The following is a 25,541-nucleotide window of genomic DNA, read 5'->3' as shown; positions in this document are numbered from 1 at the left end:
GCCTTAAGTCTACTTTACTGCAAAATGGGAGTAACAGAATCTTGCAAGTCCGAAAGGCAGTGGTGGGATTCAGCCGGTTCGGACTGGTTTGGGTGAACCAATAGCTCCGACCATCAGCTGGGGAGTGAACTGGTTCACTCTGAGGATCAGGTGGGCTCGCCCACCCGCCTGCCCCTGCCCTTTACTTATCTATATCCTCTCAGCTGACTCGCGCAGCAGAGCGCACTGCCACGCCTTAGCTGTGGTACTCCGCGGAGGTAACATAGCAGGTAAGTTTTGTTAAAACCGTGCATTCACGCAGAGGCGTTTCAGTCGCAGGGGCACGAGGCACACGATCCCCAAACCAGTTGTTAAACCGGCGGGATGCCACCACTGCTGAGGGGACATCTCTTCCCCCCTCAACTTTACAGTCCAAGAAACTAGGGAGGGTTTTTTCTAAGATGTGTACCACTTCCCATTCCTTCTGTGGGCTCAGCTGCCTCTTATCTGAGCGTTGTCTTGACTGTGGCTCTTCCTCCTATCTCCCCCAAGGTTGTTTCCACAGACGGTTACAGAAAATTCTCAAACGCGTCCCTTTTTCTGACAGATCCTGGCCTCTGTGCCCCTCACGTCGATGCTCACCGATCTGCCTAGTGCCTTTTTTACTGAGGTCTCCTTGTTCGATTTATGGAAGGCAGGAAGCCTCAATGCGTCATTGGTGGGGGAAAAAGAGCTGAGGACAAGCCAGGTAACCTGAAAGAGTCACAGGTGGATGGGTGCATGATGGGGACATCTTGGATTTGACAACTAGGAAGTGGAAGAATGGAAAGGGAATGGGGAATAGAATAGAATAGAATAATGGAATGAAGAATAGAATAGAAGAATAGAATAGAATAATGGAATGAAGAATAGAATAGAAGAACAGAACAGAATAATGGAATGAAGAATAGAAATAGAATAATGGAATGAAGAATAGAATAGAATTAGTATAGAATAAAGAGTAGAATAGAATAAAGAATAGAATAGAAAATAGAATAGTATAAAAATAGAAAATAGAATAGAATAGAAAATAATAATAATAATAGAATAGAAAATAGAATAGAATAGAAAATAGAATAGAATAGAAAATAGAGACTAGAATAGAATAGAATAGAATAGGAAGGGACCTCGGAGGTCTTCTAGTCCAGCCCCCTGCTCAAGCAGAAGAACCTATACCATCTCAGACAAGTGACTGTCCAGCATCTTCTCAAAAACTTCCAGTGATGAAGCACCCACAACTTCTGGAGGCAAGCTTTTCCACTGGTTAATTGTCCTCACTGTTAGGAAGCTTCTCCTTAATTCCAGGTTTCTTCTCTCTTTGATTAGAGGACAAAGAGGAGGGCAAAAGGGGAAGTTCTCCTACAACTTGGCCCTAATTTGGATATCCCCATTGTTAGAGTGCCCCCCCCCCAAAAGCCAAGATGGCACAGACAACCAGGCGATGGAAATTTGCCCCCTTTTAATCAGTGTCTGTCACTTGTCAAAGGGGGTAGGGCTTTGATTGCATGGTTATATGCTGGCTGGGAAATTCTGGGAGTCCATCTACCTTAAAGTTGCCAAAGAAAAAATTAAATTGCTATAATATACAAATCCCTTATCTGTTTAATTTCAGGCTTTGTTTCTGTACGAATTATTGTCAAGGAAAACGTCCCTGTCTGAACTCTTAAGGTAAGGAAGCATCCCCTCATCTTAGAATGAGCACTGAGGATCCTTGTTGAAGACAACATTCTAGAACTGACATCCCCTGGCGAGGTGGTACTACACCACCCATGCTCCTTGACTGGTTGGGAATTAGGATGCTTGTAATAGGACTCTTTGGAAAGACACACAAATTGAAAGAGGTTTTTTTTAAAATCCTTTTTCGGACGTTGAGTCTGATTGAACGAGAGGGAACATTCTTAGAATTAAATTGGATCCTACACAATTACAAATACAAACACAAATACAATAGCAGAGTTGGAAGGGACCTTGGAGGTCTTCTAGTCCAACCCCCTGCCTAGGCAAGAAATCCTATACCGTTGCAGACAAATGGCTATCCAACATCTTCTTAAAGACTTCCAGTGTTGGAGCATTTATAACTTCTGGAGGCAAGTTGTTCCACTGATTAATTGTTCTCACAACTTCTCAGGAAGTTTCTCCTCAGTTCTAAGTTGCTTCTCGCCTTGATTAGTTTCCACCCATTGCTTCTTGTTCTACACTCAGGTGCCTTGGAGAATAGCTTGACTCCCTCTCCTTTGTGGCAACCCCTGAGATATTGGAAGACTGCTATCATGTCTCCCCTAGTCCTTCTTTTCATCAAACTAAACATACCCAGTTCCTGCAACCGTTCTTCATATGTTTTAGCCTCCAGCCCCCTAATCATCTTTGTTGCTCTTCTCTGCACTCTTTATAGAGTCTCCACATCTTTTCTACATCGTGGTGACCAAAACTGAACGCCGTATTCCAAGTGTGGCCTTACCAAGGCTTTGTAAAGTGGCATTAACCCTTCACGCGATCTTGATTCTATCCCTCTGTTGATGCAGCCTAGAACTGTGTTGGGTTTTTTAGCAGCTGCTGCACACGGCTGGCTCAATTCTTACTTTGTATTTTTGTTTTTCCTATTTTCCTCCAGTAATGGACAGCTGTTGAAAGGACTGACCTGCTGGCACATCGAGAACCTGAGCCCAATCTCTTTTCTGAACCTTTTCCACATCTTTGAAAAACACCTTCATCTGCTGTCTTCCTTCCAGGTCAAATATGAACATATCCTAATATGTTTGTTTTATTCCCAACAGAAAGTCTTGTTTGGTGTCTGGATCCCGATTTCACTTAGGGCAAATTAAATACTTGGGATTGGCATTTTAAAGAGAATGCTTTTTGAGGGAGAATTGCATTTTATGGAGATGTTGCATTTTGGAAACAATGTAATCGGAAAAACGGCAATTGCTTCCTGAATTCGGCACCAGTGGTGGGATTCAATTTTTTTTTACTACTGGTTCTGTGAGCGTGGCTTGGTGGGCATGGTTTGGTGGGCGTGGCAGGGGAAGGATACTGCAAAATCACCATTCCCTCCCTGTTCCAGGGGAAGGATATTGTAAAATCTCCATTCCTTCCCCACTCCAGGGAAAGGATACTGCAAAATCCCCATTCCCTCCCCACTCCAAGGAAAGGATACTGCAAAATCCCCATTCCCTCCCCACTCCAGGGGAAGGATACTGCAAAATCCCCATTCCCTCCCCATTCCAGGGGAAGGATATTGTAAAATCTCCATTCCCTCCCCACTCCAGGGGAAGGATACTGCAAAATCCCCATTCCCTCCCCATTCCAGGGGAAGGATATTGTAAAATCTCCATTCCCTCCCCACTCCAGGGAAAGGATACTGCAAAATCCCCATTCCCTCCCCATTCCAGGGGAAGGATATTGTAAAATCTCCATTCCCTCCCCACTCCAGGGGAAGGATACTGCAAAATCCCCATTCCCTCCCCATTCCAGGGGAAGGATACTGCAAAATCCCCATTCCCTTCCCACTCCAGGGGAAGGATACTGCAAAATCTCCATTCCCTCCCCACTCCAGGGGAAGGATACTGCAAAATCCCCATTCCCTCCCCACTCCAGGGGAAGGATACTGCAAAATCCCCATTCCCTCCCCACTCCAGGGAAAGGATACTGCAAAATCCCCACTCCAGGGAAAGGATACTGTAAAATCCCCATTCCCTCCCCACTCCAGGGAAAGGATACTGCAAAATCCCCATTCCCTCCCCACTCCAGGGGAAGGATACTGCAAAATCCCCACTCCCTCCCTGCTCCAGGGGAAGGATACTGCAAAATCCCCATTCCCTCCCCACCCCGCTAACCTGCTTTCCAACTCTGTTCTCCTCTGTTCTCCTGGGAAACAAAAGAAGATCCAGCCAATCACCTGGGACTCGGGAAACAGCAAATAGATGGGGGCGGAGCCAGTCAGAGGTGGTATTTGCCGGTTCTCCGAACTACTCACAATTCCCGCTACTGGTTCGCCACAAGTGGTCAGAACCTACTGAATGCCACCTCTGGTCTGCACGTCTCTGGATTTGAAAAGATGACACTTTTATCTAAGCAAATCCATAAAAGCATAGATGTTACATCTCCTACACATCTTTGTGTGCATCTCTGTGTGTGCTGCCCCCGGAGCTTCGCATAATTCCCCACCTCCGGTTTTTCCGGCGCGCCCTAAAAAGTTGGCTTTTCCAGCAAGCCGGCCTGGCCTGAATAACATAAATTATTAATTTTAATGGTTAATTTTAATTTAATTTTTAATTCTCATTGTAAATGTCTATTGGGTTTTTGGGATATTCTATTTAATCTTTTTAACTTTTGTAATATGGGGTTTTATGTTGTACGTCGCCCTGAGTCCTTTGGGAGAAGGACGACATATAAGTCCAATAAACCCAAACCTAAAACTAAACCTTGTAAATTGTGTTTAGGGACTCTACGTAGAGTGTGCCAAGTTTTTTTTTTTAATCGCAAATGTGCAGAAAAATGACAACATTAGTTTGAGATCATGTTGACTAAATGACTTGACAATGGATTAAAATTACTGATAATACGTTGGCATATATAGAAAAAAAATAGTCACTCAGGATTATAGCTTTTTTGTCTTGTTTCTATGCAATCCCATTTGAAAAATCCTTTTTGCAGGTCAATTGTTTGGCTTGGAAATTTTGGACAATTTCTGAAGCATCTGTCCCTCCCTACCTCTTAGCTGTGCTTCCGTAAGCCATTCTTTTTAATTACCTTCCTATTCTTTAATTCTCTTAAAAACATCATGAAAATGATAGATCTTTATAGTGCCAATATGCATATAGCATTCCAGCCAATATTCATTTCTTTCTTTCATGGTTTAAAAAAAAAAAGGATTTATGATAGCTGCTGTGTCTCCAAATAATGAAAACTTTTAAATTGGATTTTAATTATGGCATTTGGCATTAGGATTTGAAAGGACTATAAGGGGAAAAAAATTATTTCATTGCAATCATGACAAAATTGCCACTAGATAAACATACCATGAAAGTTAGACATCAAATTCTGAGAGGAACGGAGATTCAAACACGAGGAATTTAGTGGTCGCAAACAATTGCTTGTTTATTATTTACTAATTGGATTTGAGGCTAAGTGGCTGTTTGACTAATTCTTTGGCAGAGGCATGATTCAAATTTCTTGATATAAAACTCATTCGATACAAATAGCTGGATGAATTTCACATTCAAATTTATCCATATAACTTATACTAAAGGCTGCCAGGTATCTGCACTGTATGTTTTTTTTTTTAATTGAAAAGGGTCTTTGATCTCTCTTTTGGGGAAATGGCTAATTAAATTACGGAAATATGCTTTCCTAAATCTGCTGCAAAATGCCCTGAACTACAAATATTCTCCTTTAAATTGGAAACCATTCTTGGACTTTGCTGACACATACGTGGTGGCTCAGTAGCTAAGACACTGAACTTGTCGATCAGAAAGGTTGGCAGTTCGACAGTTCGAATTCCTAACGCCGAGTAACAGAGTGAGCTCCCGTGACTTGTCCCAGATTCTGCCAACCTAGCAGTTCGAAAGCACGTGAAAAACGCAAGTAGAAAACTAGGAACCACCTCTGGTGGGAAGGGAACAGCGTTCCGTGCGCCTTTGGCATTGAGTCATGCCGGCCACATGACCACGGAGACATCTTTGGACAGCGCTGGCTCTTCGGCTTTGAAACAGAGATGAACACTGCCCCCTAGAGTCGGGAACGACTAGCACATATGTGCAAGGGGAACCTTTATCTTTTTACCTTTATCTATGGTGCCCCATGGGGTTTCTTTTCTATAGCACCATATTTCAACTTGATCCATAATTTTACTACCGGTTTAATGTTCGCTGTTTGTGGTTCTATAAGAGATTTGTGTTTTGCTAACCACATACGTTCAATTGAAAATTTGATGGGGTAACCACTTGCAACTTAAATCTGTTGTTTTCTTTTATGTCTGGTCTGTCTTTCTCTCTCGCTTTGTTCTTTCTTTCCATTAAAATTTTACTTAAAAATCTATACGAGCAGCTGCTGGACATAAACCCTCCTGAAGTCAACGAGGGTGCATTTCTGATTCAGCTGATGTAGCTTAGAGGGAAGAGAGAAATAAAATTCCATCCCTTTCGCTGCATTTCCACAAAGGGATCTTTGGAAAACTTTCTCTTGGCAGTGCTGAGTTCCTGGAATCTGTCTCCGGATCCCGCTGTGTCCCTTTTCTGATCAGTATGGGAAAGACGGGCCTTGATCATCTCGTCTGGAGCGAGCAGAAGAAGGGAATTCTCCTGCAGAAAATCCAGAGCTGCTTAGTAAGAGCATCCCTTATTCCAATCCCAGGTCTGTTTCTCGTACAGGCTGATGTACAGGTAGTCCCTTTCAAAGTTGCAACCTGTACTGAAAAAAAGTGACGTCTGACAGTTTTTCACCCTTACCGCATCCCCACGGCCATGGGATCAAAATTCAGATAGCAACAGCAATAACACTTAGACTTATATACCGCTTCATAATGCTTTATAGCCCAGCTCAGACGCTGAGCTTATCGATCAGAAAGTTTGAAAGCATGTAAAAATGCAAGTAGAAAAATAGGGACCACCTTTGGTGGGAAGGGAACAGCGTTCCGTGCGCCTTTGGCATTGAGTCATGCCGGCCACATGACCAGGGAGATGTCTTCGGACAGCGCTGGCTCTTCGGCTTTGAAACGGAGATGAGCACCGCCCCCTAGAGTCGGGAACGACTGGCACATATGTGTGAGGGAAATCTTTACCTTTTTAAGTAGTTTACAGAGTCAGCCTCTTGCCCCCAACTATCTGGGTTCTCATTTGCTGACCTCGGAAGGATGAAAGGCTGAGTTAAGAGCAATAGTAAGAGCACTTAGACTTATATACTGCTTCCCAGTGCTTTTACAGCCCTCTCTAAGCAGTTTACAAAGTCAGCCTCTTGCCCCCAACAATCTGGGTCCTCATTTTACCCACCTCAGAAGGATGGAAGGCCGAGTCAACCTTGAGCCGGTCAGGATCGAACTTCTGGCAGTGGGCAGAGTTAGCCTGCAACACTGTAAAAATATGTTAGATGCTTGGCAACTGACTCATATTTATGACAGTTGCTGTGTCCCCCAGGGTCATGGGATTCCTTTTTGCTACCTCCTGACGGGCAATGTCATCGGGGAAGACAGATTCCCTTAACAACCCTGTTGCTAGTTTAACAACTGCAGTGATTGACTTGACAACTCTGGCAAGAAAATGCGTACAATGGGGCCAAATTAATAATGGACTCGCTTAGCAACAGAAATGTTGGTCATATCTTGAGGACTAATGGCACGGAGGAGAGGCCTGGGGAGGTGGAGTAAAAGAGATGCTGCCTAGGGAATGGCCAGATAAGAGGGAGCAGAGCCCACAGTGGCATAGAGGATGGAGAAAGGGGCTTGAGGGGGACCCTCCCTCATTTCTCTGTCTCTTAGTTCGACTGTTGAATTGATGTGGCTCGTTTCAGGAAGGCTCGGTGGCCGATGAATATACCGTGGACTTGTTGGGCAATCTCCTTTGCCATTTGTCCCCCGCGTTCATCTGTCAGGGGGTCTCCCCAGAAGTCATGACAGTGATCCTCCTCCGATACGGCCAGTGCCCCCATCTCAGCTCCGAGCAGAAGATGGAAATTCAGCAGAGGCTGATTGCATTGCACGGGTAAGGCCTTTGCAGGGCCCCAGTGAGTAACAACAGCCAAAGAAGAGCGTGGTGGCTTAACGGTGGTTAAAGATGCTCAGCTTGTCAGCTGGAAGGGTGCAACAGCCCGGGTTTGAGACCCGAGCGCCACGCAAGGGGGTGAGTTTCCATTCCTTGCTCTAGCTCTGCTCACCTAACAGTTCAAAAGTATGCAAATGCGAGCAGATAAATAGGTACCACTTCGGTGGGAAGATGTTGTGGCCTGCCAGTGGCCAGCGGAGCTGGCAGCAGATTCAGACACTGAGGAGTTTGGGGAGGAACCTGGGCCAGTCCTGGAGTCTGGGGAAGGTCTATGTAAGTTATCAGCTGCCTTCGGAGTCAGACATCAGTGAGGCAGACGAACAGCTGGAGCCTGTTCCCAGTGTGCGCATGCACAGAGTTACCAGATGAAGGGAACAGCTAAAGGAAGAGGGGTCGACTTGGGAGTAAGGCCACAGGTGGACGGTGAATGGCCCCTCCCAGAGGAAATAAAAGGAGCGAAAGGGGAGTGGAGTTTGCAGGAGACAATTATTTTGCTTAATTGTCTCGTGATTCTCTGAGACTCCTTGCCAAGTTTTGCAGATATCGGCTTGGTAGCTCTCCAAGACAGATAAGGTCTGTGACTGTAAAGCCTCCCTTGAAAGACTTTGCTGGATGTGCATGAGCAGAATTCACTGTAAACTAATAAAAGGTTTTTTTGTCGGGATCAGGAGTTTGCTTCATGCTCTTGGGAATTCTCGGTCAGAACAGAAGGTAACAGTGTTGAGCAGATATCCATGCTGGCCATATGACCACAGAAGCATCTTCAAACAATGCTCTTCTAAGAAACAGAGATGAGCACCGATCCCTTGAGTCAAACATGATAGGCCAGGGGAAATGTTTCCCTTTATCTTTTTATCCAAAAAAGCTGCTACTGTATGTGCAAAGAAACTCCTTTTTCTCTTTACTGTAAGCACGTCTTCCCTCACCTCTCTTCCAACGTTGGAATCTTACCAGTACACTTAAAAAAAAAAACTTGATGGCAAATTGAAAGCTTTCTTTTTACAACTTAGATTCCAATTTTCTTTTTCCAGCTCCCCGACAAACTGGACAGTTGAAACAATTAAGGACCACGGAGCTTTTATGGTGTTATTGCCAAAGGATGACTTGATCGCCCTGCTTGAAAAGGTATTAAGGATGCTAAAAACAAATTTCTGCGCTCCAAACCAGCAGTTAATGCCAGGAGTAACCTACTCCTGACCTCACCCCATTCCCTAGAGGTCTGTGAAGGGGGCGTGCATAAGCACACCAGCGTGTCTACCATCCCTGTCCTAATATTCCCTTATATTCGTATTCATTTCATGTATTCATAATCATGTTTATACTTATATCTGTTATCCAATTCATGCTGGACAAAACAAACAAACTGGACATACCCAATTCCTGCAACCATTCTTACATTTTAATTACTGTAATTTTGCCACAAGGATTGGATGTTTCTAAGACAAGCCAGAAGCTGCTGATACCAAACAGGAGATATATCTTATTACACCTCCTTCAGAGTTTTGAATCAAAGCAAAAGTGACTTAAAATCCTCATTGTTTTATTTTTTTCATTTCCTCCTGAAGTTTCCTGACTTTGTCTCGGAAATGGCATCGAAAACATCCCAGCGGCTCTCTGCACCCAAGCAGCTTCTCTTAGCTCAATTTGAATCCCTTTATGCCTCCAGAATTCGAATCCAACCCTCTAATTCAACTCCCGGTAAGCAATTATATTCTTCATGACTTCTGTCTTGTAAAAGACGCAACACTGATTTCTTTGTTATCGCTGTTGTTTAAGATAGACGTCGATATTGATTTGTCGAAATTTCTGTGAGTTCCTTGGAGGTGGTTTTTTTTTTCTTTTTAAATTAGGAGGAGGCATAAAAGTAAGTGAATATTTGCTAAAAGGCATGGGCTAAACTTATATTTCATTTTTGTTGTTTATGTCTATGGAGATGCTCAGCCATCCGGGTCATAGCTGTCCCAAAAGTGCTTTTTCAAGAGTTGAAGAAGCTTCTTGGATGAGAAAATATGGAAGTCCAGGTGACCCTTGAAAAAGCATCTTTGGAAATAAAAATTAAGAGCTGGAAGAGACACCTACAACAACAGAAAAAGAAAGGAAGAGAGGAGGAGAGGAAGAGGAGAGAAGGAAGATAGCAGTGAGGAGATGAAGATGGAAAGGAAAGGGAGAGAAAGAGAGAGGATAGGAAGGGGAAGATGAAGAGAGGAGTAGTGGAGAGGTAAGGAAAGAAGGAAGGGAAAGGAGAGAGGAAGGAAGAAAGTAGAGAAAGGAGGGAGGGAGAAAGGAAAGGGAAAAGAAAGTGGTGTCAAAACAGGTGAGGATGGTAAACAAAGCAACCCAATTGGTATGTTATAACCTTGGAAATGGCATGACAAATGTATAAGAATGACGAATGTAAAAAAGAATAATAACTATGGGAATATATACCTATAATTGTGTATAGAAAACCAAAAAAATCTTTTTTTTAAAAAAAGAAAAAGCATCTTTGGGACATTATAACAAAGATTTCCACGTGGAATTTCCCAAAGGTGCTTTTTCAAGAGGCAACTGGAGTTTCCATCTAGACATTTTAGGCTTCTGTGACTCATAAGAAGATGGGCGGCGTAGAAATTTGATAAATAAATAGGAGGCTTTAGAAAGATTAGCCATTTCTCTGCTTCGGATGATGGATAAGGCGATATTTTCTCACCAGGTTTATTTATTTTTTAACGATTGATGTCATTCTTTACTCCCAGGGTGCTCCTCTCCTCTTTGGGTTACTATTCGGTGCAGGTACAAAATGCCATCTTCCTTTTTATTCGTTTTAACCTCTCTGCCTATCGGCGCCAGCTTTGTTCGAGTGGATAATGTGATTCCATTTTTCAGACTGTGAAGACGTCACGGCCCCCTCTTCGGATGAGATCATACAATTATCAGAAGCAAACACGTTTTGGTCCGTCCAGGAACTAAACTGCATGGAAAGCAGGACGTTTGCCCAAACGGTGGAAATCCTTGGCCAAGTGCGCAGTTTTAACACCTCGCAGCTTGCTGTCTTGAAGGAAAAAGCTAAACAGGTAAATAATGATGAGAGGGGAACGGAGTGGAAATTCCTTGTTCTCATCCAAATCCAGCGACCTGCCTCTATGCCATGAGGGCGAACCTACAGCATTCGTGCCAGAGGTGGCACACGGAGCCCTCTCTGCGAGTACGTACCCAGTCGCCAGCTGCTCTTCTGGCTTCCGGCACGCACATCTGTTTTCCGGCCCATTTTTCCAGCTGTTTTTCAGGGCATTTTGGGGGCATTTTCCAGGCTGTTTTCAGGGCTGTTTTGGGGGCATTTTTTGGCATGGTTTCAGGCTGTTTTTTACTCCAAAATGCCCCCAAAACAGCCCAGAAAACGGTCCAAAAAAGGCCAGTTTTCAGGCCACTTTCCAGCTATTTTGGGACTAAAAACAGCCCAAAAAATGACCTGAAAACAACCAAAAAACAGGCATGCGCACCAGCCAGCTGGTTTTCGGGTTTCCAGCGCATGCACACACATTCCAGTTTGGGCACTTTGTGCCAGAAAGGTTTGCCATCGCTGCTGTAATGCATCTGTATGCCCAGTTCATTAGAGGTAATTCCTGACTTAAAACCATTCGTTTAGTGACGGTTCGAAGTTACAACAGCACTGGGGGAAAAAAATGACATGACTTTTTCCACACTTACAATCACTGCAGCATCCCCTTGGTTATGTGATCAAAATTTGGTTGCTTGGCGACTAATTCTATTTCTGGTGGTTGCAGTGTCCTGGGGTCATGTGACCTCTGTTTTGCGACCTCCTGACAAACAACATCAACGGGGAAATCAGATTCCCACAACAACTGTGTTACTAGCTCAACAACTGCAGGAATCCACCTAAGGGTGGCAAGAAAGGTTGCAAAATGGGGGCAAAACTCACTTAACGACTGTGTCGTTTAAGCCGTGGAAACGCTGGCCTCGATTGTGGTCGTAAGCCGAGGACTACTTGTATCTCAGCTTGGCTAGTCTAGAGAAAAGAAGGACTAGGGGAGACATGATAGCAATGTTCCAATATCTCAGGGGCTGCCACAAAGAAGAGGAAGTCAAGCTATTCTCCAAAGTGCTGGAAGGCAGGACAAGAAGCAATGGGTGGAAACTAATCAAAGAGAGAAGCAACCTGGGACTAAGGAGAAATGTCCTGACAGTGAAGACAATTAACCAGTGGCTAAACTTGCCTCCAGAAGTTGTGTGTCAACTCATAAAGCATTTGCATGTCTAATTAGGGCATGTTTCGGAAACCTGACATTGTGAATGCTCCATCACTGGAGGCTTTTAAGAAGACACTGGGCAGCCACTTGTCTGAAATGGTACAGGGTCTCCTGCTTGAGCAAGGGTTTGAGCTAGAAGACCTCCAAGGTCCCTTCCAGCTGTATTCCGAATCCACTCACTTTCTCCTATCGCTGACCATCTGCCTATTCTTCTGCTCTGTCTTTCAGGATGTGGTTATTTGCTTTAGCCCAATGTTGAAAGCCATAAACGGTTTTAGCTTCCGTGCGTCTCGTTCCATGATGCCACCCTTGGTGGGTTATTTGCTAAGCTATGGTTAAACTGTAATTTAGAGCAATTTCAGGAGCCGTTCCATAATCACTCTGATGATTGCAGCCCTTTAAAAGAAAGAGAGAGAGAGAGAACTCACGAAAGGACCCAGAAGGAGAGTTAAATTCATGGTTTCCTTCTTTAAAAAAAAAAAAAAACGGTGCTGTGTCTTTTAATGTATTGAAACAGCTCCCTGGTTTTTGTTTTTGCTTTTTTTTAAAAAAAACTTTGTTATGAGATCTTAAATCCAGTTTTCACTTGCCCTCCTGCTTTATTGCTGTTGACTTAGGCTGCAGCTGCTGTACTGTTAAAATATTATTGCAATATTATATCCTGAATTATTAGCTGCCCTGGGAGTGACAGGGCCAATGGAGGTGGAGGGTAGAAAAAGCAGACGTAAATAATGGTTTGAAAATGCACACGTTAATGTCCTCACATTGTCATGCCCAAGGGGTACAAGTAAATAAATAAAAATCTATATTTCCAGGTGAAGCTTCCTAGGAATACCCGCAAAATATGTAATAAGACGGACAAGTGAAAATGTCGATTAGTTTCCATTCCATATCCTAAGATGAGAAACAGATATATATAATCTTCCCAATTATATGTTTGTTCCCAAGCTTTTTTTAAAAAAATCACTGCACGATACAAGAGGTTTACTAAGAGTGTAGTGTTGTAGCCCACCAGACTCGGACGATGAGGAGGTTGGGGAGGAACGTGGGCCAGTTCTGGAGTCTGGGGAAGGCTCTGATGGACGGATGTGTTTCTAAAGGTTTGGGGTCTGCCAGAACACTGGAAGAGATACCACATTGTCTCCCTGGGTTGCATTGTCACTGCGTTGAACGAGAAGGAAATCGCAGCGCTGGATCTCAGCTTGATTGACACCGTTTCAACCTTGACACAACAAACAGCCTGGAATCCATCTCAGGTAATAAAAGTTCACACCGAGAGTCCATTGCTAAGAGAGGTCTAGAGGGACATGGGGCTAAGACACTGAGCTTGTCGATCAGAAAGGTTTTAACTTTAACTTTTATTTAATTTATAAACCGCGCCCTCTCCCAGAAGGGACTCGGGGCGGTGTACAGTCATATTAAAACACAGTATAAATACATACAGATATAGATAAATATAGATAAATATAGATGGAGGAGGTAACATATAAACTGTACAATAATAATTACAATTCAAATTAGAGATACATTAAAAACTACCCCTAAAAAGCTACCCCAGAATAAAATGTTTGCCAGGAGGTAAAAATGGGACTATAGATGGGCTAGGCCAGTTAATTGGAACAGGTGGGTCTTGAGTTTCTGTCGGAAGGAGCGGAGGTCGGTAGTGGTTCTGATATCGGGGGGCAGGTCGTTCCAGAGGGTTGGGCCCATCACAGAGAAGGCTCTACTCCTGGGCGCCGCCCGTTGGCATTGCTTGGTGGACGGCACCTGGAGGAGTCCCTCCCTGTGGGAGCGAATTGGTCGCAGGTTGGCAGTTCGGCGGTTCAAATCCCTAGTGCCGCGTAACGGAGTGAGCTCCCGTGACTTGTCCCAGCTTCCGCCAACCTAGCAGTTGGAAAGCACGTAAAAATGCGAGTAGGAAAATAGGGAGCACCTTTGGTGGGAAGATAACAGCGCTCCGTCCGCCTTTGGTGTTGAGTCATGCCGGCCACATGACCACAGAGACGTCTTCGGACAGCACTGGCTCTTTGGCTTTGAAACGGAGATGAGCAGCGCCCCCTAGAGTCGGGAACGACTAGCACATGTGTGCGAGGGGAACCTTTACCTTTATCTTTACTCCAACGTTCAAGGTTTTCCTTCAAACCTTGGATCTCCACCTAGTGGTGAATGTATTTGTGCTGCAAATTATTCTGAGATCAGTTTGCATAAGGTAATATGGTTTTAAGTGGAGGGGGGGGGAGAAAGACAGGGATATGCATTGTGGTCATTGTTGTTTATTTCCCCCCCCCCCATCTCCCAGGCGAAATCTATTTTACAAGGTTTTCTGGATGATTCGGGACAAGAGATAGCCAGTCTCAAAAGTTTTGATCTGGTCGCTCTTGATGCCACTCTTTGCACCCTAAATGCGACAGAGGTTGCATCCATCAATGCCACCGAATTCAGGTACCCCTCTCTTCTTCTCTCATCCATGGAATGCTTCTAAAAAGTACAGTATGTGATAGTCCAAGGGAGATATTGCTTTTTTCAAGAGAACGGTCTGCTTTCCTTAGAGCCATTTCTCAGGCTTGTAAAGCAAACAAAATATTATTGCAGCCAAGCTGCAGAATAAGAAAAATAGTTGCCTTCGTCAATCAGGATTCTAATGTTGTCTCTGACAGCTGAAGGGGCAAAAACTTCCTTGCTCTTGTATCATTAAGTCTGTCTGTCTGTCTTTCTTTTCTTTCTTTCTTTCTTTCTTTCTTTCTTTCTTTCTTTCTTTCTCTCTCTCTCTCTCTCTCTTCCTTCCTTCTTTCTATCTTTCTTTTTTCTTCTTTCTTTTCCTTCCTTCTTTCTTTCTTCCTTCTTTCTTTTTCATTATCTTCCTCCCCTCCCCTTCCTCCTTCCTTCCTTTCTATCTTTCTTTCTCTTTCTCTCTCTCTTTCTTTCCTTCTTCTTTCTTTTCCTTCCTTCCTTCTTCCTTCCTTTTTTCTTTCTTTTTCCTTCTCTTCCTTCCTTCCTTCCTTCCTTTCTTTATCTTTGTCTTTCTGCCTTTCTTCATCTCTTCCTTTCTTCCCCCCTTCCCCTCCTCTCTCGTTCCCTCCCTCCCTTCCATCTTTCCGTCTTTTCATCTTCCCTTCTTTTCTTTCTTCTCCCTACAAGATGTTAGCAACCAGGCGTCAAAAGGCTGATTGCGCTAAGGTGTTGTTGTGTTTCCTCCACAGTGTGGTTTTAGCCAGACTGGGTTCTTTGCCGTGTAGCACAAGCACTCTGCGAGAATTTAAAAAGAAAGTCGAAACTGTATTTGGGAATCCCATGAGATGGAACCATGCAATTCTGCAAGAAATTGGGACTATCGCTGGTAAGAAAGTCAGTTAATCACTACAAGCCATCATTTGCCCCGCAATCCTTCAGAGGTTGTGGCTACTCCATCACTGGAGGTTTTAAGAAGAGATTGGATGGCCATCTGTCTGAAATGGCACAGGGTCTCCTGCTTGGGCAGGGGGTTGGACTAGAAGACCTCCAAGGTCCCTCACAGCTCTGTTATTCTGTTCAGAACGGAGTCACCTTCTGTGTGTCAGACCTGCAGCCATCTTTTCTTTCGGATCTTTGGCCTGCCACACTTTCTATTATTCTTATGCACTTCCTATTGTGGGAAAATGGGAGGGGAGGGGGGGATTGTACGGAGTTAGATGCCATGTAGCCATAACAAAATCCTTTCTAGAAAGCCAAGGTCATCTTTTGTCTTTGCACCTCTGCACCTGACCGGAACTGGATGGGTGGAACTGCCATGCTATGTTAGATGCCATGTAGCCATAACAAAATCCTTTCTAGAAAGCCAAGGTCATCTTTTGTAGATCTTTGGCCCGCCACACTTTCTATTATTCTACCATGCATTTTCTATTGTGGGAAAATGGGAGGGGGGATTGTATCGAGTTAGATATGTAGCCAAAACAAATTTTTTTCTAGAAAGCCAAGGTCGTCCTTTGTCTCTGCACCTCTGCACCTGACCGGAACTGGATGGGTGGAACTGCCATGCTGGCAGTGGGAGATTGGACCATGTGATGGGACTTGTGGGTGTGGGAGCAAGATCTTGAACTTTCAACTGGGTGGGGAACACCAGGAACCCTTCAGATTCGGGTTTTCCCAGATGTGCCAACATGGCTCTCTTAATAAATTGGAACTTTGAGCAATACTTTGCCTTGGAGTCTGATTTAATTTTGGATGCTATTTGGAAGCCCTGAGACTGTACAGGAGAAAAAGTAAGAGAAAATAGAGAAGGGGACCTTTTTGGAGCCTTTCTTATTAAAAGCAAAACCCGCAAAAATGAGAATTGCACTAATTAAGCCTGCACTTTTACTAAAGTTGGTTCCCATCAAACATTCATTTAATTGCAAACTCTGGGCTGATTTCCCAGAGGGGCTTGAAATCCTGATTTTAGAATCAAATATTGATCTGCTCAGGGCTGGCACTCCTTAAAGGCCCCAAATTCCGTCTAGTCGGAAGGGCGTGAAATTGGGTCCCGATCGCTTCTCTTCTCTCTCCCGCACTAGCTGGCTTAAACGAGAAGGAATTAAGAGCCCTCGATCACGAATTGATGGCTTATTTCCAGCCTGCAGCCATTGCGTCCATCCCCAGTGACATCTTTAAAGTAAGTTGGAAAGCTTTCCGTTGGGTTTGCTCAATTTTGCTCCATTTCTTAAAACTTTATTGGGGGGGGATGAGGTGGGGGGGAGGAACGTATGGCTTTGCGGCTGGTTATCTATTTAAGATACCCAATTTAGTGCAGGGGGTTGAAGGCACTGGGTTAGAAACTGGGGGGCTGGGAGTTCTAGTCCTGCCTTAGGCATGAAAGACAGCTGGGCGACTTTGGGCCAGTCACTCTCTCTCAGCCCTGGGAAGAAGTCAATGGCAAAATCTTCCAAAGGTTTTGTCAAGAAAACTGCAGGGATTCATCCAGGCAATCAATGTGAAGACATCTAAAGCTTACTATCTCTCCTTCTCCTTCCTTCCTTCCTTCCTTCCTTCCTTCCTTCCTTCCTTCCTCCCTTTTCAAAATCGGTCTTCCTTCTCAAATCCTTCCTTCCTTCCTTTTCAAATCAGTCTTCCTTCCTTCTTTCCTTCTTCCCTCCCTTTTCAAAATCAGTCTTCCTTCCTTCTCAAATCCTTCCTTCCTTTTCAAAATCAGCCTTCCTTCCTTCCCATCTTCCTTCCTTCCCATCTTCCTTCCTTCCTTCCCTTCTTCTTTCCTCCCCTTCATTTTCAGAGTCAGTCTTCCTTCTTTCCTTCCTTGCTCCCTCCCTCTTTCTCTTTCTCTTTCTCTTTCTCTCCCTTTCTTTCTCTGTCTCCACCACACCTTCAGTTTCCTCCCACCACTTCATCAGAGTGAAATTTTGCAGCCGTTCAAACCTGAATCCAAAGGGGGGGGGGGAGGGAAAGAGAGGGATGAATTTATATCTCATAATCTGCCCTGGGAGACAAATGTCTTCTGAAAAAAAAAAAAAAAGACAAATCCAACACAAAACCCAGAGAAGCTCTTTGGCATTTTTGTTAAATGTCAGTTGTTCACATTTGCTGTCATTGTTCTACAATACAAGGAAAGATAATGACTGCGCACTTCTAATCATAGGGTTTGGCTTCCAAAGTAGGCATAATCATATGACTATGTTTGGTAGAATATTCTACATTGGGGAAGAATCAACTTTCAGGTACTTTTATTGTCTTTATTGTCTGACTGGTATCACCACGGAAAGCTCTAAAGTCGCCCCTTGCCTGCAGGAATGAAATCAGATGCATTCGGAAGCTTATAAATTAACAGACTAACAGAGTTGGAAGGGACCTTGGAGATCTTCTAGTCCAACTCTCTGCTCAAGCAGGAGACCCTATGCCATTTCAGACAAATGGTTGTCCAATCTCTTCTTAAAAACTGCCAGTCCTGGAGCACCACAACTTCTGGTGGCAAGCTGTTCCAATGCTTCATTGTTCTCCCTGCCAGAAAATGTCTCTTTAGTTCTAGATTGCTTCTCTCCTTGATTAGTGTCCATCTACTGTTTCTTGCCCTGCCTTCAGGTTTTTGGGAGAATAGCGTGACTCCCGCTTCTTTGTGGCAGCCTCTCAAATACTGGAACCCTGCTATCATGTCTCCCTTGGTTCTTCTTCTCATCAAACTTGCTGTTGTTGTTAGTTGCCAAGTCGTATTGCGACCCCATGGACAACGTTCCTCTAGGCCTTCCTGTCCTCTACCATCCTCTGGAGTCCATTTAAGCTCATCCGTAGTGCATCGGTGACTCTGTCCAGCCACCTCATTCTCTGCCGTCCCCTTCTTCTTTTGCCCTCCATCGTTCCCAGCATGAGGCTCTTCTCCAGGGAGTCCTTCTTCCTTCTCATTAGGTGCCCAAAGTCTTTGAGTTTCCTCTTCAGGATCTGGCCTTCTAAAGGGCAGTCAGGGTTGATCTCCTCTAGGACTGACCGGTTGGATGGCCTTGCAGTCCAAGGGACTCAATGCAGGAGTCTTCTTCTCCAGCACCAGAGTTCAAAGGCCTCCATTCTTTGGCGCTCAGCCTTCCTTATGGTCCAACTTTCGTAGCCACCCATTGCAACGAGGAAAATCATCGCCTTGACTATGCACACTTTTGTTGGCAAGGTGAGGTCTCTGCTTTTTAGTCTGCTGTCTAGGGCTGGTTTCCAGATGCCTGGTAGGTCGTACGTCGAGGACTACTTGTATTTATTATCGCAGGAACTGTCGCCAGAGCAGCTTGCAAACCTTGGTCCAGAAAATGCAGCCAGGACGACGGATTCGCAGCGCCAACATCTGAGTGAACAGCAGTTTCAGAGTCTCCAACTAGCTTTAGATGGGGGAAGGAGGAGAATCCGAGAAGTATCCTTGAATGAAAGTACAATTGACCCAACATCTGGACCTCTTTCGAACGGTGAGCTTTCTTTCTTCAAAAGCACCCTTGGACTGGATCTTCAGTATAATTCTGATTGTAATTACATGTGTGTGTGTTTGTGTGTGTGTTGTTGTTGTTGTTGTTGTTGTTGTTTGCTGTCCAGTAACAAGTAAAATTCTAGGATGTGATCTTATGTGATCTCATAAATGATTAAATGAGGGAATAGAAGGGGAACTCAGCCAGGAGTGAGATTTGGGGATTCCCCGAACTGCACAGAATCTTAGCTAGAGGCTCTCCAGAACCTCTGCCAACCTCCAGCAGCCCACCCCTGGTTTAAGAGCAGACGTTGATTTTGAGAGGCATTGACCACTGAGAAGACCACTTCTCTAAGTCAAGACTGGTCCTGCCGTCCTTCAAAAGCTCAGATGTGTGGTGCGGCCTACAACGCTTAACAGCTGGGCATCGGCCCAACGGGGAATCGATCAATTTCCCTCAAGTCGGCGGTTTGCTTCCTCCCGCACAACCTTGCCGTTTTGGGAGCTCGCAGGTGCTGCCTCTTAAGTTCTCCCTCCGGGGTTTTCACACAGCAAAAACAGCTGCGACACGCACAACGCTTCATTAATCCCTCTTCTTCAGCACAGCTTCGATGAGTCGGAGAGCTGGCTTTGCTCCCGCCACCGATTTCCCAGCGAGGAGGACAGCCGCTTCCTGATGTGGCGAGCAGCGGCTGGCTTTTTTATTTTATCGGCCATGTTGTCTGAGTTGACCTCCTGTCCAGCTTTAATTCGTCAAGGGGAGACTCCCCATCTGTTTTTGTTTTTTTTTCATGCGGAGAACCGATTTGTTTTCCAGAGGATCAGGTTGGAAATCCACTGGGTTGAAAGGCTGGGCAGCTGTTGATGGTCATGCTGGAATTGGGAGATCCAGTAGAAATGATGAAAGTGGACATTAGCACTTGACCCTGCTTGTTCCAATATCTACGTGTCCCAAGTTCTAAGTGTCCCAAGATCTAAGCGTTACAAGATATAAGTGTTTCAATATCTCAGGGGCTACCCCAAAGAAGAGGGAGTCAAGCTATTCTCCAAAGCACCTGAAGGCAGGACAAGAAGCAATGGGTGGAAACTAATCAAGGAGAGAAGCAACCGAGAACTAAGGAGAAACTACCTGACAATCAGAACAATTAATCAGCAGAACAACTTTCCTCCAGAAGTTGTGGGGCTCCATCAGTGGAAGCTTTTAAGAAGAGACTGGACAACTGTTTGTCTGGAGTGGTATCTCCTGAGCAGTGGGTTGGACTAGAAGGCCTCCAAGGTCCCTTCCAACTCTGTTATTCTGTTAATACCATCATGATCAACAAGTAAGAGAAGGACTTGGGTGATGTGATGGCAGTCTTCCAATATTTGAGGGGCTGCCCAAAGAAGGGGTTGTCAACCTATTCTTCAAAGCACCTGCAGGCAGAACGAGAAGCAATGGATGGAAACTAATCAAGGAGAGAAGCCACCTAGAACTCAAGAGAAATTTCCTGACAGGGAGAACAATTAACAAGTGGAATGGTTTGCCTTCAGAAGTTGTGGATGGTCCTTCACTGGAAGCTCTTAAGAAGTGTTTGTCTAAAGTGTTATAGGGTTTCCTGCCTGAGCAAGGGGTTGGACTAGAAGACCTCAAAGGTCCCTTCCAACTCTGCTCTAATATCTGAGGGGGCTGCCAGAAAGAAGAGGAGGTCAACCTATTCTTCAAAGCACCTGACGGGCAGAAAGAGAAGAAATGGATGGAAACTAATCAAAGAGAGAAGCAACCTAGAACTAAGGAGAAATTTCCTGACAATGAGAACTATTAATCAGTGGAATGACTTGCCTGCAGAAGTTGTAGGTTCTTAAGAAGAGATTGGACAACTGTTTAACTGAAATGGTATAAGGTCTCCTGCTTGAGCAGGGGGGTTGACTAGAAGACCTCCAAGATCCCTTCCAACTCTGTTATTCTGGTGGCTTCCAGTTCTCACAAGCACCACTGCCACCCCTTTTCAGGGGCAGAAGTCCAGCATCTTAATCTGTATTAGAACATCCGGTAACAAATATCTCGGTGGCCAGCTAGAAATAGCATTTCCGCCCTCTGCTCTTTTCCTGATTTCCCCAAAAAAGGAATGTTCTTCTCATCCTGGATTGAGTGAGCAAATAAAAGTGAAGAATGAATGAGCGAATGTCCTCAGGGCAACTTAAAAATGGGTGGGTAGGTGGGACTTTTCTTGGTTGAATTTGATGGGAGATGGATGAGTTTGGTAGCTCTTCCTTCCTCCTAGCCCTTTTTTTAAAAATTACTTTTACAAATAAGTCAAGGCAGCGAACAGATCCAAACCACTTCCTCCTCCTATTTTTCCCAAAACAACAACCTTGTGAGGTGAGTTGGGTTGAGTAGAGAAGGACAAGCCTAAAGACACCTACCTGGTTTTTATGACTAAGGCGGGGCTAGAACTCACAATCTCCTGGTGATTGGCCCAAAGTCACCCAGCTGGCTTTCATGTGTAAAGTGGGACTAGAACTCAGTCTCCTGGTGATTGGCCCAAAGTCACCCAGCCGGCTTTCATGCCTAATGTGGGACTAGATCTCCCAGTCTCTTGGTGTTTGGTCCAAAGTCACCCAACTGGCTTTCCTGCGTAAGGTGAGACTAGAACTCACAGTTTCCTGGTATCTTGGTGCTTTAGCAACTAGACCAGCGTTCCTCAACCTTAGTAACTTTAAGACCTGAGGATTTCAACTCTCAGAATTCCCCAGCCAGCCATGCTGGCTGGGGAATTCTGGGAGTTGAAGTCCACAGGTTTTAAAGTTGCCAAGATTGAAAAACACTGAACTAGACCCAACTACTTATTATTTAGATTTTCTCTTCAACCCCCTCCCCTCAATTTTCTTTTCAGGTGCTCCCTTATCCTACAGGTTAAACCTTTGGATGTCTGCTATTTCAGTCCTGCATCTGGTCTCCTGAACTGACCTCTTTTGAAGTCGACAGTAAGTCTGTATTCTTATGGTTATGATCTCTCTTATTCATCAAACATGAAACTCAAGTCAATTGAAGGTTTGAAAATGTATCACAAATATCGTTGACCGGCGCTGACGGCTGATACGGGTTGCTGCCAGCATCCTAGGTGTCAACCGAGGACCTTCTTCAAATGTACGATGTTCCGAGTAGCACAGCCTTTTGCAGCTACGCTGGTGCTACAGCAGAAAGTTTTCTCCATGCATTTTGCAAAATTCTTGGACAGGGTACCAAGTGCCCAAAATGACAATGGGTATCGCTGTTAAATGTTTCATCCCGTTATCATTATTATTATTATTTCTTTTATTCATTCAACATGAAACTCAGTCAGCTGAACATTTAAAGATGTGTCACAAATACCATTGACTGGTGCTAAGGGTTGTTCCCATCGTCGTCGTTGTTTTGATGACAACGACAACAACAACTTCACACATTGTAACGATTGCGTAACCTCTCGAAACAATGTTCTTTGAAATTATCTCGATTGCGTTGTTTTTAGGATGTGATGATACTGTATATGCTTGTGATGGCAAACCTATGGCACGAGTGCCACAGGTGGCACATGGAGCCATTTGTTAGGGCACGCGAGGCGTTGCCTTCTCAGCCTCCAGAGGGAGAAAAAGAACCCAATGCACAAACCGGAAGTTTGGGAACCAACTTCTGGTTTGCGCGTTGGGCCATTTTTCTCCCTCGGGAGGCTTCAGGGAAGCGTCCCGAAGCCTCCGGAGGGCTATGGTGGTGGGTGGTGGTGGAGGGGGCCGTTTATGCCCTCCCCAAGCTCCTAGAAAGCCTCTGGAGCCTGGGGAAGGTAAAAAACAGGTCCATCGCGCACCAAAAGCGGAGGGGAGGGCGGGGGTCACGCATAGAATTATGGGTGTGGGTTTGTTCGTGCATGGCCCCTTGCGCTCTCCCCGCTTTTGGCACGCGATGGGGAAAAAGTTAGCCATCACTGGTATATGCGCTGGGAATACAACAGCGGAACAGCACAATTCAACAAAGAATGTTTTTCTGCAGATTTAAAGATGGGTGAAGAATGTTTTAACAACTGTGGCAAAAACGATCACAAGAACTGGTGCAACTCACTTAACAACCCTCAGCCACGGAAATTCTAGTCCAACTGCAAGACAAGGAATACCTATGTTTATTTCTTCCACATTATTCTTACCTTCATTCCTCCCCCCTACCCCCCCACCCCTCAACAGAGGTTTCCAGCTGACATTGCAAAGTTGGAGGAATGTTCTTCGGGGAAAACCTGCTGATGTTTGAAGAATTAAAACAATGCCTTTTTAAAATTGAATAAATAAAAAAACAAACCTTGAGGAATTTGGTCAGTTCCAGGAATGCATTCAACATTTGCAAGCCTCTTACATTCACGGAGGCCACAAAGTCTGTCGCAGCATTGAAAAACTTTCCTAAAAGAATATCAATAGCTTTTAGATGAACTTAGAAGACGACTATGCAAGCATTTACTTGTTTAAAACCGCTCCGTGCAGGAATGTGACTTCTGATTCAAATGTATGCATCTCAAGTTTTGGAATTGGGATACTTTTCTGTTCAGACTATAGAAGCACGAAATGATATGCCGTATTTTTCGGAGTATAAGACGGACCTTTTTTCCTCAAAAAAGAGACTGAAAATCTGGGTGCATCTTATACATGGAATACAGCATTTTTTGCCTCCCGAAGCCCTGCCTCCTTCACCAAAATGGTTGTGCCCAAGCTATTCATGTCTTTTCTTTTAAAAAAATGGGCCTGTTTTCGCGAAAAATGGGCAATTTTTGGGAGGTTTGCAGAGTTCAAAGACTTTTGGAAAGCTCTTTAACTGATTGATGAGAATTACATTGATCAAGTACTGTGTCAGCAGAAACAAAGTCTTAGGTGCTGCAGATTGTCACCAATTTCATTCTCCAGCATATGGGTAAATACACCTGGAAACGTCTACCTACCTACCTACCTACCTACCTACCTACCTACTCTCTCTCCCTACCTACCTACTGTATTTCTCTCTCTCACACACTACCTACCTACTGTATTTCTCTCTCTCTCTTATCCCTCTACCTACCTACCTACCTACCTACACACACTCTCTCTCCCTACCTACCTACTGTATTTCTCTATCATTCTATCTCTCTATTTCTCTCTCTCTCCCCCACTTTATCTACCTGCCTACCTACCTAAATGCTCTCTCTCTCCCTACTTACCTACTGAATTTCTCTGTCTTTCTCTCCCTCTATATCCCTCTACCTACCTACCGACTTTTAAAAAAATTGCCTCTTCAAAACCTTGGTGCATCTTATACTCCGGTGCGTCTTATACTCTAAAAGATACGGTAGCTATCCTTAGTAAGATGGGTAACTTGAAATGGCTCAGCAAATACAAACCTACTTTTCAAGTAGACAGCTATTTGAAGTTACAACTGCCAAAGCATCTTAGGGAGATATTTACGTGAGCAAGATTCGAATAGCTTGACACAATGGCCAGATATGGGAGATTCCATTGTATACCCTACAATGTGAGAAATAATGTGAGATGGAAAAGAGAAATTTGGGGGGGAGATATCCAAACAACCTATCAAAAAACGATAGAAAAAATTCAGAAGGAAAGATATAAGATATAAGACATACCAAAAGGAGACTAATAGAATATGTATTCAATTAGGATGCCTGTGAGCTACATTAATACTTTTAAATGTGTAAAGTAATTATGTTAAATGCTTATTATATTATGTAAAAATAATTATATAATTGTTATCATTGCATTTGAAGACACACGTTGCTTATAGAAAATGGATGGGAAGGAAATGACAACTTTGATTTATTTTTTAAAGAGAAGGGAAAAGTGACATTGTTTATATATGCAATAAAAAGTGAAAAATCTGGAAAATATGAGAAGCCAAGTAAAATGGCTAAAATTTGGAAATAATGGAAATATAACGTAGAATGAATTATGTGTTTTGTGGAAATGTTAAAGGGGGAAATCCGGACAACACTTTGTTCACAAAAGAATTTTTAAAAATTACATAACATAAATAAAATAAAATAAACTTTTTTGAAAAACAAACAAACAACGAGCATCTCTGCATTTTGCGGAGCAGCAGAGGTAGAAGATCTGGCTCGCATCCCATTGGATTGGTGGGTGGGAGAGGGGTACCTTGGCCTATATACCAAATGAATGACCCATTGGGTCTTCTTGACCCATATTAAAACAACTTTATGTGCGGCCAGAACAGAAAATAACATTTAACACAGTCCTTAAACAGAGAGAAATACAGACAGATGATACATAAAAAGACAGAGAGAGAGAGAGAGAGAGAGTTAGATGAATGGATGAATGGATGAATGAAATAATACGTAGATAGGAAGACAGAGTGGGCGCCACGTGTGACTTCAGACAGCAGCTGGCGGCAGAAGCGCATGCGCAGCCGACTGTAGGATTTAAAAAAAAGACGAGAAATGGTTGCTTGAGTCGGCCGTCGACGCGCCTGCGCAGAGCCAGCCTGCCCAAAGCCAAGTCATTGCGCACGCGCAGCAGAGGTAGTGGAAGCAAAGGAGGCGAGAGAAAGCGGTTGGCTGAGGTCAACGGCCGCCGTCGCCGTCTCCGCGCATGCGTCCGGACGGCGGCAGGTGGGGT

The 25,541-nt window shown here is 44.2% G+C and overlaps 1 protein-coding gene across 1 annotated transcript in view; it reads left to right on the top strand.

The window, feature by feature from the left end:
* Positions 1–22,055, top strand: part of OTOA (otoancorin) — a gene marked incomplete at its 5' end in the record, with an annotated part of 30,458 nt that extends 8,403 nt beyond the window's left edge. The window contains 13 exons of the mRNA XM_081965493.1: positions 587–727; positions 1,631–1,686; positions 2,630–2,747; positions 4,672–4,745; positions 6,206–6,341; positions 9,338–9,470; positions 10,638–10,825; positions 13,120–13,275; positions 14,319–14,461; positions 15,220–15,356; positions 16,549–16,646; positions 18,732–18,924; positions 21,794–22,055. Of these exons, the coding sequence (XP_081821619.1) occupies positions 587–727; positions 1,631–1,686; positions 2,630–2,747; positions 4,672–4,745; positions 6,206–6,341; positions 9,338–9,470; positions 10,638–10,825; positions 13,120–13,275; positions 14,319–14,461; positions 15,220–15,356; positions 16,549–16,646; positions 18,732–18,924; positions 21,794–21,861 (1,641 nt within the window). The 3' untranslated portion in view covers positions 21,862–22,055. The remainder of the gene's footprint in view (positions 1–586; positions 728–1,630; positions 1,687–2,629; positions 2,748–4,671; positions 4,746–6,205; positions 6,342–9,337; positions 9,471–10,637; positions 10,826–13,119; positions 13,276–14,318; positions 14,462–15,219; positions 15,357–16,548; positions 16,647–18,731; positions 18,925–21,793) is intronic.
* Positions 22,056–25,541: the final 3,486 nt, after the last annotated feature.

Source organism: Natrix helvetica (assembly GCF_964273705.1).
Source record: "Natrix helvetica genome assembly, chromosome: 13".
Classification (NCBI taxonomy): domain Eukaryota; kingdom Metazoa; phylum Chordata; class Lepidosauria; order Squamata; family Natricidae; genus Natrix; species Natrix helvetica.
Note: the sequence above shows the minus strand (reverse complement) of the source record. Positions and strands in the feature narration are given on the sequence as shown.